The sequence below is a fragment of the Gallus gallus genome, chromosome 1 (assembly GCF_016699485.2).
Source record: "Gallus gallus isolate bGalGal1 chromosome 1, bGalGal1.mat.broiler.GRCg7b, whole genome shotgun sequence".
In the NCBI taxonomy this organism is placed as follows: domain Eukaryota; kingdom Metazoa; phylum Chordata; class Aves; order Galliformes; family Phasianidae; genus Gallus; species Gallus gallus.
The window spans coordinates 60,717,038-60,729,498 of NC_052532.1; the positions used below are offsets into that span (position 1 = coordinate 60,717,038).

A 12,461-nucleotide genomic window follows, 5' to 3' on the forward strand; every position below is an offset into this window, starting at 1 on the left:
GTGCTTGCATAAGAGAAATAAAATACAGCAACCTGATATAGAGAACCTCCTACCAGGAGACTCCTTCAGTGGCTCTGGGTTACAGAAGACCATTAGCAAGGGTTTCCATTTAGAAACCCTTAGACCATTTAGAAGGGCATACTTGATGACCTTCTAACTGCTGTTAGACAGGTGAAGCAAAAATGCTGGTAATGCTTTCAAAGAGTTTCCTAATTACTGGACTAAGCCCTTGGGGTTGTCTTGTTGCATAAATTGATTTGAAAGAATATTCTGCTACAGGTGTTTGGAAAATAGGTACCTTAGATGCCACATGTCATTCTCCAGTGTACAATAGTACATTTGCTGATGCAAGATGAATCTGTCAGCAGCAACAACAGAAAGAAAAGTCTGTGCCCAGTTTATTCTCGTGCTGATAAATTTGTTTTCTACAGGTGACCATCATGTAGTAACGTGTCTGTTCCTTGAGAGGTATGTGTATGCATAATATGAGTTCAACGCTTGATCTCCTTGATCTGTCAAAAGATATATTCAGAACTCATAAGTAGATTGAATTGTGCAACTGCAGAAAACAAACCCTATATATTTTCTGTCCTGACAATGATGCCTTTTGTTAGTACACCATAGAGCAAAACACTATGTAAGATGAGAAGGCTCCGAGGTGACCTGATAGCCACCTTTTAGTATCTAAAGGGAAGCTACAGGAAAGAAGGGGACAGACTCATTAGCAAGATCTGTGGTTATAGAACAAGGATAAATGGTTTCATACTTAAAGAGAGGAAATTTAGACCGGATATAAAGAAGTATTTTGCAATCAGGGTGGTGAGGCACTGGAAAAGGTTGCCCAGAGAGGTGGTGGATGCCCTGTCCCTGGAGACTCTCAAGGTCAGGCTGGACAGAGCTCTGAGCAACCTGATCTACCTGTGGGTGTCCCTGTTCACTGCAGGGGGGTTGGACCAGATGGCCTTTAAGGGTCCCTTCCAGCTCCGAGGATTCTGTGATTCTCTGAAAAACGGCAGCGGAGAATGTGTTGGTAGCAAGGGAAATACTTAGCAGAATACTACTTCACAACTTCTCAAGAGTCTTTTCTTGTTTATATCTGTAGTAATGGATTTTTTGTTTGTTTTGAGCTTCTACTCTTTTATATTGTTATTACATCAGCATTTTTCCTAAACATCAAACATAATTGTTTCCTTCAGTCACACAGTGCCAGCATCTTCAGAAATCAGGAATATTATTTGATTGATTGATGGATTTTCTTGGTGAATATTTATTCTTACTTGGAGTTCTTTTCCAGTTGCTGAAAATGTTGCTGGTTCCTTATTGTACTTGATGATTTTGATTGCACTGCTTGATGTTTCCATGTATGATTACAGGAATGACACCCTCACCTGTTTTCTTTGTTTGAGAACATTTTAAAGAGTTTTATGCACTTTTAAGAGGATTTGGATGAAACTGATTGCTGTTTTCTTAAAATGTACTTTTCTTCTTTAAGATTGAAAATCTTCAAGAGCAGCTAAGAGACAAGGAAAAGCAAATGAGCAGTTTAAAGGATCGAGTGAAATCCTTGCAGGCTGACACCACCAATACTGATACTGCCTTGACCACGCTGGAAGAAGCACTTGCAGAAAAAGTGAGTATGGCAAGCTGCAGTCTCTTAGTGCTGAAGGTCCTTTTGCTCACAACCTCTCTGCAGTCGGCTTTCCTATGTGCTGATTGGACTCTGCATAAAAGAAATCCTTAATGCAGCATCATGTCCTTTGTCTGTGAGAGGCATCAGTGCAATGCTGCTGCTAAGAGACAACTCTCACAAGAGGGCACTGTAGGATATTCTGAGCGCAGCCTGCACTGCCATACTGTATGGTATTGCACAGTGTGGGCGAAATGCTCCAGAAAGGCTGGAGGGTGGAGCTGAGCCACGAGCCAGTTCTTCATAGCCATTAGCTACTTACCATCATCTTGTGTGAAACTAAACTGTGTTCTTTGTCTTATCTCAATCTGCAGGGATGCTGCTCGTGTTGTCATCTATTTGGTACTGTTGTGGATGTCTGCATTTCAGTCTCACTTTATTTGCACCTTTATCATTCTTAGTGTATTTTATTTTCTGCTTGCCCAGTTCTCAGGAGATAGCTGACTGAGGGAGCAGCCTTGTCTGTTCTGTTTTGGTGTGGCGACTTTTTAGAATTCTTATATTTTTTATCTTGATTCTCAGAGAACCAAGATTATGGTGCCATTAGTCTGTCAGATTCTATCAATGTAAAGCTATGGTAAAGCTTTGCTAAGGTTCAGGAGTTCACTTGCAGCCTTTCAGCTTTCTGAATAAGCAAGGCTCCATTGATATCTGGCAAACTAAATAGTTGTTTTATTGCCTGCCACATATTGATCGTGGTCTCATATATGCACTACCCCCTTCTTCTCTGAAGGGCCTCTGTGCTTCAAAAAAATAAGATTTAAATAAGTAAGGAAGTAATGTATAATGTATCCTCTAGGTTAATTCTGGTTATCAGAACCAGGTAAATTTTGTTGCAGTGTAACAGTACTGTAAACTTTCAGTGGTACAGAAGGCCTGATATTTCTTAGCAATGAATGCACAGATTTTTCAAGTGAAGTGTTTTCCTTCTTGAGGATCTCTTATACAACAGTATAAAAAATGTCAATATCGAACAAATATCAGTGTGTAAGAAGTGTTGAATTACCTTAGAAGTTGACGGAATATGAGGGATTTTCCTCACAGAATGCTTTCTTTCGTCAGGAAAGGACCATTGAGCGCCTAAAGGAGCAGCGGGACAGAGATGAACGAGAAAAACAAGAAGAGATTGACACCTACAAAAAAGACATTAAGGACCTGAAAGAGAAAGTCGGCATTTTACAAGGAGATCTCACAGAGAAAGAGGTTGACCAGCAAAATAAATCTGTTGTATTACAGTTGGTTGTTGTATATGTCATATTTTAGATGAAGAGAACTCTTCCCTTATTGTAATGGTCCTTCAACAAGTTTATCTAGTAAAATACATTGTTTGAGAATTTCTCAAAGCATAAATATTTCAGAACCATCTTTTTCATGGATAGCGCAGTCCCATTATTAGAAGCAGTTAATCATATTGCCAGTGAATACCACTGGTCAGTGATGAGTTTACTGGAGCAATACTTACAGAAGGTGAGAACAACCTTGTTCATGTCTAAATATAGGAAGGGAAGAACAGAGGTAGATCGAAGCTGCACGTAGGTCAAAGAATGCATACAGATAGTAGAGAGTGTTAGTGCATTTATGTAAATGATATAACTTATTCTTTTTACTGTCAAGAGTCCATTTTTGATAATTAAGTTGGTTGTTTTTAAAGAACCAACTGGCTGGAGAAGTCAACCTAGTTGTATCAGAGAAATATGCAACTTCTGCATTCCTCTCTTGGAATTCTAACATTCAGGTCTACTTCAGTCTTCTTTCACAACTCAATCAAATCAAAGGGATAAAAAAAGGTACCTAGGAAGTGCTAAGATTTTTGTGCACATAAAGCTAAAAAAAAGAAAAAAAACCAACAAAAACTGTTCAGAAAATAAGTTGTTGAGACGTCTCTTGGAGATAAGGAAAAACTTTCTGCAGTTTCTGTTTTACATACAGTGACCAAATCTGCTAAACATGTATGATTTTTAAAAATGGTTTTATTTAAAAACAGTTTTTTTCTTAAATATGGCTATCACTGAAGAACTTGTTAAAGTTTACAGAATGTTCTGTATTTAAAAATAATTTTGAAATGGATTTAGACAAGGTTTCATTTTGACTATGAGAACCTGAATTAAATCAAGCTGTCTTAAGCCAGCTCTCTGAACATCCAACAAACATTCCAACAAAAAAATGTTGTTCTAAGTTGGATCCTCAGTGTAATGTGAAGGGATAAGAAGAAAATGATGACCAAAAAAACCGCACCAAAACCTAGCTATTGCACATATGGAGTATTTATTTGTTAGTTATTTTACATCTTTTGTTTTAGTCATCCTTACTGGATCTGAAGGAGCATGCTTCATCCTTAGCTTCATCGGGACTGAAGAAAGATTCAAGGCTCAAGACACTGGAAATCGCATTGGAACAGAAAAAGGAAGAATGTTTGAAAATGGAAACTCAATTGAAGAAGGTAATCTTACTTCATATTTATTTATGCAAGGTAAACATCCAGTGTTACATGAATTGGATACATTTACACTGAAAAAGTTGGGTTTGTGGATTGCTTTTCAGTAAGTACTCTGAAATTGTGTCCATGCAAACAATATTATAAGCCAAGCCTATCAGAAAGTAACATTCAGACACTGGTTCTAATTTTGAACTTCGTTTGCATGCAATGGCAGTGCTGTTGACTATGTATATTTTAGCAGGTGCAAGAAATTAGAAAGTTAGTCTGCTTCAATACAGTCTCCACTAGTAATTGTCCTATTAAACTGGTGTAACAACTAGAATTTTAACCGCCAAACATTTTGCACGTAAATTATCAATGTATGTAGGTGTTAATGTGATAAATGCAGATGCGTGACTGGCAGGTGGGAATGTGTAATAACAAATGAGTATGTCATCAGTGAAGTGTCTGATCCCTTGTTTTAATCTCACTGTGAGTCACAGATGGTAAGTTTGTAGGAGTGTGCAGTTTAGCAGAGTGGTACACTCTTACAGGCAAGCTAATTTACTTGAACATAATCTTGCAAGCTTTCTGTAGTTCAGATACGAGTAGCCCATATATTGCACCTTTAGAGGAGTATTGATTCGATTTTAACTTGAAAGAGCACAGAATGTATTAATTGAAATACTGATAATACTTGTACTTATAAAATTAGAATAAGGCAAAATACAGCATTTTAATGAAATTTTAAGTCTTGGATTACCAAATCATATATTTCTTTACGTCTAGTCAGGAAAATGAGGTGTGTCCGTGCTCTGTCTGGTCTGGAGCTCTGTCCTCATTCCTCAGATGAATACGAACTTAAGTTTAGAGGCAACAATTAAGTGCTGCTTAGCAATTCTGTTGAGTAGATTTTAATGTACTTGAGAATTCGACTGATACACATTATCTAGAACCATAGTTTCCCTTTTTAATTCTGCTGCACAAAATGAACAGTTCTGTTGTTCAGCAAAGTGAAACATCAAGAATGAATAGTTGTGCACATTTGATCAATCTCTCAGGTTGTTTTCAATGTGAATGAATTAGTATTTAATAAGTCCTGAAGGACACTTTCCTTTGAATTGCCGTTTCACCCTTTGTCAGTTTGTTAATAATAATAAGTTGAGCAATATATTGTAGCAAAGATTTACCATAGGTTGTTGTAGAAGCTAGATAATAGTAATAATTTATAGATACGAATCTGTAGTTATAATTACTTATAAGTATATATATGTAGTATTAACTGTGAGTGTACGTAACAAACGAAGTTAAGGAAAACAGTTGTGGAAATTCAATTATTTAGGGAATGTGATTTTATACTGCACATTTGTGAACATACTGCTTTTCAGTGCTTCCCCAGAGATCACTTTTTTACTATATATGCTAAGCATCTCTGTAGCGTAAGCTGGGGTGGAGCGTGACCAAAATCTCCTGAAGCACTGCTAGATAGAAGATGAATATGCACTTAATTTACGCTGCAATGACAGCTCTTCATTATAATTTCTTTAGGTCTACCTCTGCTCATTTCATTTCAGAGGAGATTGTGTTTAATAACTGGTATCCAGGAACTTGACTTAAGGACACTGTGCCAGTTCATGAAAACATATCTTTTTATAATCAATTCCTTTTGTTTCAGGAAATAATTAGAAGGATGAAATATTCTCCTGTGATCCTTTTCCAGAGGCTTAAAATATGAAAATGACTCAAATGTAAAGAGCACACTTAACTAGGCAGGGCAGCTATGGTACAAACAATAGCATTCTTTATTTGGTTCTGAGAAAAATACCGAGTATATATTCAGTCTATTGTAAACACAAATAGGTTCTCATCTTTACATCCTAAAAAAGATTCCTAATCTCATTCATTCAGAATGGTTTCAGCTCTACAAGCTAAGAAAATTCATAACCTGCCATTACCTATGTTCATTCCAAGGCTCAACCATTAATACTCTGGACATCTCTTCTTCAGGCATTGTTGCTTGCTGGGACATTAGACAATTATTTCCTATGCACAGAGCCTAAAGTACTCTCTGAAGTCTTATATAGACAAAATCATCAATACCTTGTCCCTCATGAAAAATATTCTGTCATGTTGGGCTACTGCATCTTTCTCATTCAAGGGAAAATACAAATTCACATGAAAGATTTCTTGGTGATAGTAAGTCAGTACAGACTGGCTTTTTAGAAATGAATTACAGCCATAGGGCCTTGTGTACTTTCATGTAATTAACTATCACTTGCTTTCCTCATGTTGTATGAAACATCCCACTTCTACTACTGACCCTCCCTGCTTTCTAGAACCAAGCCACAACTTCTCTTACAGAAGAAAATATAGTTAACAACCTCTTGAATATATTTTATAGTTATGAGTAAGCTTAGGTATTTCTTCAATAACCTTTTCCCATCTGTTTTTAATTTGCCTTTTTTTTTTTTTTTTTGGTCATTTGCAGAGAAGTAGAAAAATATTTTTTACAGCATTTCTCCCTTTCAATGCGTTGCAGCTAATTGTTCAGGCAGTTTGGCATTTTCAAGATAGATTAGTTACTTGTCATCCTTGAAACAATTATATGATGGATAATCCAGCTCCAATTTAGAGCTTTTAAAAACACAGTTTTACACATCTGCATTGTTAACCATTGCAAATAACTGTCATAATTACCCTTAAAACTAATGGTTACATAATAGCATTTGGTTTAAAAATGAGTTAAAAATGACCTGAAGAATTTCATTACGTTAAGTTTAATTATATTATCTTAGTGGGGTTTTTTGTACATGACACGTGAAGGAGTATTCCCTTTTGTAGCTCTTAACAGCAAATAGCAAGAAGCTTTTCCTTCTAGGTTCTTTCCCTTGTGGTTTGAGTAGAAATGTGTCTAACATCACATATCAATCTTGTTCCTTTTGCTTCTTTTTCCTGTTGGACAATTTGTTTATATTCAGTTAAATCTGAGCCTTAGAAGTTCAGAAGAGACAGCCCTGGAGCCCTGTTAAACCATTAGATAATTAGATAGTAAGGATCCTTGGAAAAGAAACTCTTACTAATCTGTGAAGAGTGAGTCTTGAAGGAATCGTGATCAGTGCAGGCTTCCACTTCTTCTGTAAAAGGCATTTAGCATTACACTGAAGTGAAACATCATTAACCGAGTAGTGTGTAGGGGCGCTGAAAAGTTGCTCGTGTTGTTTTTCTTTCCATGTCAGCAGTCTCTGTTTTCTGATTCTGTCCATCCAGTTCTCATTGTTACTATTCTTTTTCTTGCTAATGACTTTTTTGTAGCTAATAGAACTTCAGTGTTTTTTGCATTGCTGGGTTGCACGGGGGAATTGTTGCTTAGTTTTTTAATAATACTGTGTTTATGGAAATCTGTGTGCTAAATGTTCTAATTGTTCTACTGTCCCTGCTTCTGTGCGCAACTGTCAACCTACCACAAGGGGATACTGAATGCTGAAAGAAAGCCATAACTCACTGTTGAGTATACATGGTCTGGTGTGAAAGTCTCCTTCTTTGCTGGGAGGGAGTCGTTAGAGGAAAAGCACACACAGGTGTTCTCTCCAAGCATTGCTCTATAAGATGTTTGTTATGTGAAGTATGGTGGTAATATTTTTCAAGTGAAAAAGTTTTCTTCTAGTTACTTTAAAGACAACCCCTTCCTAGCCTTGTGTGTCTGATCTTTCTCAGGCAATGTGCTTTGTTTCATTTTGTATTACTACTCTGGAAGAGACCTACTAACATTAGAATCTGTTTCAGCAAAGATGAGCAGGTCTTTGTCCGTTTTCATTTTCAGTGAATAGTTTTTCTCCCTCTAGATATTTTATTCGTTTGAAGGAGATCAAGGTTAGAGCAAAGAAAGAATCCCAAACCATATGTTAACCAACTTCCCTTTTGTGCTGTTCTGGAGACTTTACATAAAAGAAATGTTAACAGCGATTTCTTGCCAGGAAAATACCTCTGGATTCGTTGGGCTCATTTACAAGCTAAATTTTTGCTGTTGTTGTTTTTTCTGCTGTGGTCTTCTACTTTCAAATTAAGGAGGATAATGTCTGTTAGAAGACAGGAAAAAATGTCTGAATGAAGTGTTGACCCAATTTGCATGTTTCCGAATATTTGGCTTGATTAGTCTTATACGGGCTCTTGTGTTCTATTTTCGTGAATAAAGATTCCCTGTTACAACTGAAAGTATGATTGATACATTAGTGATGGGCTAGAAATGATAAAACTTTTTTCACATGTTCACAGATGGTTATGAATTTTTATATTTTTCTTAAAGGGTGATAAATGTGTTTTCAGTGTAGCAACCTAGGATGAAAAAGGCTACCAGGGAAATCAGGTTCTCTATTAAAAACAAGAGTAGAAACCCAGCAACTGGTCTCAGTGTTCAAATAGGGTCAGTTGCTGAAATATTTTCCCAAACTAGTTAGTGGTCTTGAGATTGATACAAGTGAAACCGTAGAAATGAAAGTCCTGATACTTGTAAAACTGTCACCTAAACCCAAACAGAGGACTACAGTAAGTATTTGAGGACTCAACAAAACTGTTACAATAAGAAATCAAGGTCAAGTTTAGAGCTGGTACAAGGGTAACTTTCAACATTTCTCTTGTTTCAAAAGCTGCTTAGTAATACATGCTAACAAGCAAATCATCTTCTTATTAAATACAAGATGTAGCTATTTTAAAAATTCTTTTCTTCTTGCATCTTTTCTTTTTTCTCTCACACTCCTGTCTCCTATCCCCAATTCTCTCCATCTTTTCCTATCCTCTTTCCCCCTTTAGCACCCTGAAGTTTTATTGAGTCATCCATCCAAGCCAGTAAGTCCCCTGGCAAAATTAGAGGCCATTGCCAACCCTCTATAGTTTTCTTGTGTGTTGCATGTATATTCACCTGTGCTTTATGTTTGAGCTAACACAGAGTATGGTGAATTACTTTAGTGTAGTGAATGTGGATACAAAGTGCAGTGATGCATCTGACTAGTGCTATTTACGTTCAAAAAAGCCTTCTTAGATGCTTTTACTTTTTGTCTGTATTAGTAACTTCACTTTTGTTTGGACGGCTTAATGTTGTGCCAGTGTTCTTGTTTCCTTTGGCTGCTTGAGGTGTCCTATAGTTTTTCTTTCATTTCCATTGTCAGTGCATTTTTAGACCAAGAATGTTGTAGAATTTCCATGCAAATCAAGCTTTTTGCGTGAAAGTATTTTGTAACACCATGTACAGCAGCACATTAGAAATAATAATAAAGTTAGAGCAAATATAGGATCGCTCAAAAACTTTTCTAACCGCTAATAAGCTGACAGGTACTATGTCAGTTTAATTTTGGAACATTTCACCAACCTGCTGTTTGACATCAAAGAGCACTCCTTTCAAGGAGTGTTTGTATATTAATATCTTGGCACTGTAAATTATGTAATCCAAGGTGGTTTTCATCAGAGCCTTCCTTTGTGACTGCGTGCATAAAAAATCGTGTTACAAAATTTTCAGAAAGTTGATATCTGTGTTACTTTTGACAATGTTCAGGGTAAATGTAACTGTCTGTCCTGACTATAATTGTCTGAACATTGGAAAATTCCTGGCGCTTTTCATTTTTCATTTTTTGTGACATTCCTTGTTAAAAATTGTTTTATGAGAGTGGTTTCTACAATGCCTTTACCTGGCTAGATTTAGAAAAAGCATTGTGTGTGTGTGACAGGGTAAAGTATTTTGTTATTAGTCTCAGAAATAATAACAAAGAGTCAATTAGGGCATAAAAACTACTATACTGCTCTTGATGGTTTGGGTTTTTTTTGCATATAAAAAAGGCATAGATATGCATTCTAAGGTATTTGGTGCACAAAGTTTAGAAAAAGAGTAATAACTTTTTCTTTAAAGATATAAGAGTAGTGTATAAGGCGGTTGAGTGATCACATTATTTAATATTTTATAGCAGAGAATATTTTTTCCCCAAAGGATCGTATGTTCAGGTATGTAAAGCAGATGGCAGGACTTTTGTGGTAAATTGATACATTTCTCCTCTTTCAAGTACTGTGCCACCATCTTCTATACATTGGTGCTACCTATTACTTAGTTCACGTCATGCACCATTTTCAATATATTCTGTTATTAATTTTATGATGGTTTTTAAAAGCTTTCTAGTTTTGTAAAATCTTTTAGTTGACATTTCTTATGTTGTTTGATTCACTGTTCATTTTTGTATCATTAAAGAAACTCTCAGCCATAACAGTTCAGTGTTTTCAAGAACAAAATATATAAATATGTTGATTTTTTTTAATCTTTATTTATTAGACTAGATTTTTTTTTTAATGGAAGAATGTGATTTCCCCCACTACGGCTAACAGTTAATTTCCTTGCCAATTTGCACGTGCTCAGTAGCAATATGAATTTAGCAATATATCTTCCCAAATATTCCCCATGCACTGGTCATAGCCCAGCCTGGAGAGGGAGGGAGAACTTACTGTTTTCCCTGTGTTGTAACAGTACCTTCAAGGTCTGGTCTTTTGAATAGGCAGCAGCCTATGGAGACTCTTCACCAAATGCTTTGTTAGTTCTAAGACATGGGGGAACAAGTGTTGGTGGATTGAACCAACTGTGCAAATAAAAAAGTCCCCAAACCTGAAAAAAGTGGGAGGAGGAGGATGAGGACATCTGGTTGATAGTGGAATCTGCCTGTAAGAGGAGTGGAATTTGAACCTGGCTAAAGAATGTTAAGAAAAGATTGGGGAAAGGAGTTATGCTTCCCAAGGATTGCACATGGTGCAAATATGAAGGAGAATCTGTTCAGAAGAGCATATTCTCTGTGAAATCTTTAATAAAATCTGTCAGGTGTTTGCTTTAAAGTTCAAGCCATATTTGTGGTTCATCTTAATGTTAACATCATCTCACGTAATTGGAAGCTGGGGGTGGAAATTCCAGCTTGAAGAGGCATGCGTAAGGGTGCTAAAGCGTGCTTGCAAACACAACCATAATCTGTGCATTTCCTTTCTGCCTTTGCTTTTTGTGGTGGTGGAATTTCCAAAGAGCAAATTGTTAATGTTTAGTAACAACTATGGGAACTCGTATCTTTCTGATCTTTTCAGAGAGATACAAAAGCAATTAATATCTCTTCAGAAAGAGAGGAGTTCGCATAGTCATTAATTATTTTGAGTAATTGGTTCTCCTGAGAGATCCTCCTCTCATTTAGTCTTTCAGTCTTCTTTATTAAATGATTCCAACCAAATACTTGCTTTTTCAGTGTCAGAAATTTACAGTCCCATTAACAAAGATCATACATTTCCTGGAAGGGATTTTCAAAGATTTTGTTAATAATAAGCTAACAAACAGCTCCCTGTGACAGACTCAAGTTTTTCTGGTACAAAGTATATCAGAGAGCTCACTGAGCCTTTAACTTCTAGCACAACTCTTCAAAAACTATCATCATACGTGACAGTTTAGAGCATTGGTTACATGTTGTTTGGAGCGCTGGAGCTGAAGGAGGACTAAATCTGCTTGTTTTCGAAATAGATAATTTTGTTGAAGCTAGTATAAGCACAATAGAAGGCAGTACAAATGTTTTATCATTGGAAATGCTGCCTTCCTCCCAGGAAAAATAAAGCAGTTATATGTGTTTGTCTTTTGCAGTAAATCGTAATGATATATTTTTGAATCTGTGTGTGCATTTACTGTTTTTAGGAGATGTGGGGTACACTCGGAGGAAGGAGAGTGGATTAAAAAGCAATCTCATATTCTTGGGAACTTCTACTTTGTGACCAAAGGTTCTTGGCAACATTTATATGTGAAACGTTAAACTGAATTTACTGTCTCTATTCATAGGTAAAAGTAGAAAGTGTTTGCTGTGAATTATTTGCTGTTTGATTTAGTTAACCTTTTAGGAATATTGATTTAGAATCTTAGTCATAATCTTTGGAATTTTTATTTACAGTTTAGAACTTTTAAATTAGATCTGAGCTGTTGTTTTCTTCTCTGCCTCCGACATACTTTAAGCTGCATAAGATCACCTTGCCTCTTTGTTAAGAGATTTTTGGCATGAGAAATACTGGCTTACAAAATTCTTTTTGATGTGTTTGGCCTTCCTCTCCATCTGTAAATAGTGCTTATTTCTGTGCAACGTTGTTCATCTTTGCTAGAGTTGTAGAAGTTGGCTTTGTCAGCTGATTTTCTGTGGAAGCAATAGAAGCTATAGTACATTTATTTGTGGAACAATCGCTCTTTCTTTTATTCTGTAGGTACCTGAAGTGCTCACCCCATCACTTACCACATTCCAGATGGGAAATGATGGCCAGGAGCAGAAAAGCAGAAAGCTGTTAAACCTACTCTTAGTTTATAGTCACTCTTAA

At 36.4% G+C, this 12,461-nt stretch overlaps 1 protein-coding gene across 17 annotated transcripts in view; it reads left to right on the plus strand.

Moving 5' to 3' along the window:
- Positions 1-12,461, plus strand: part of ERC1 (ELKS/RAB6-interacting/CAST family member 1) — a 291,778-nt gene that overhangs the window by 111,311 nt on the left and 168,006 nt on the right. For all 17 annotated transcript variants that reach the window (XM_040650627.2, XM_046901424.1, XM_015286777.4 and 14 more), the window contains 3 exons: positions 1,493-1,630; positions 2,750-2,890; positions 3,987-4,127. In XM_040650627.2, the coding sequence (XP_040506561.1) occupies positions 1,493-1,630; positions 2,750-2,890; positions 3,987-4,127 (420 nt within the window). The remainder of the gene's footprint in view (positions 1-1,492; positions 1,631-2,749; positions 2,891-3,986; positions 4,128-12,461) is intronic.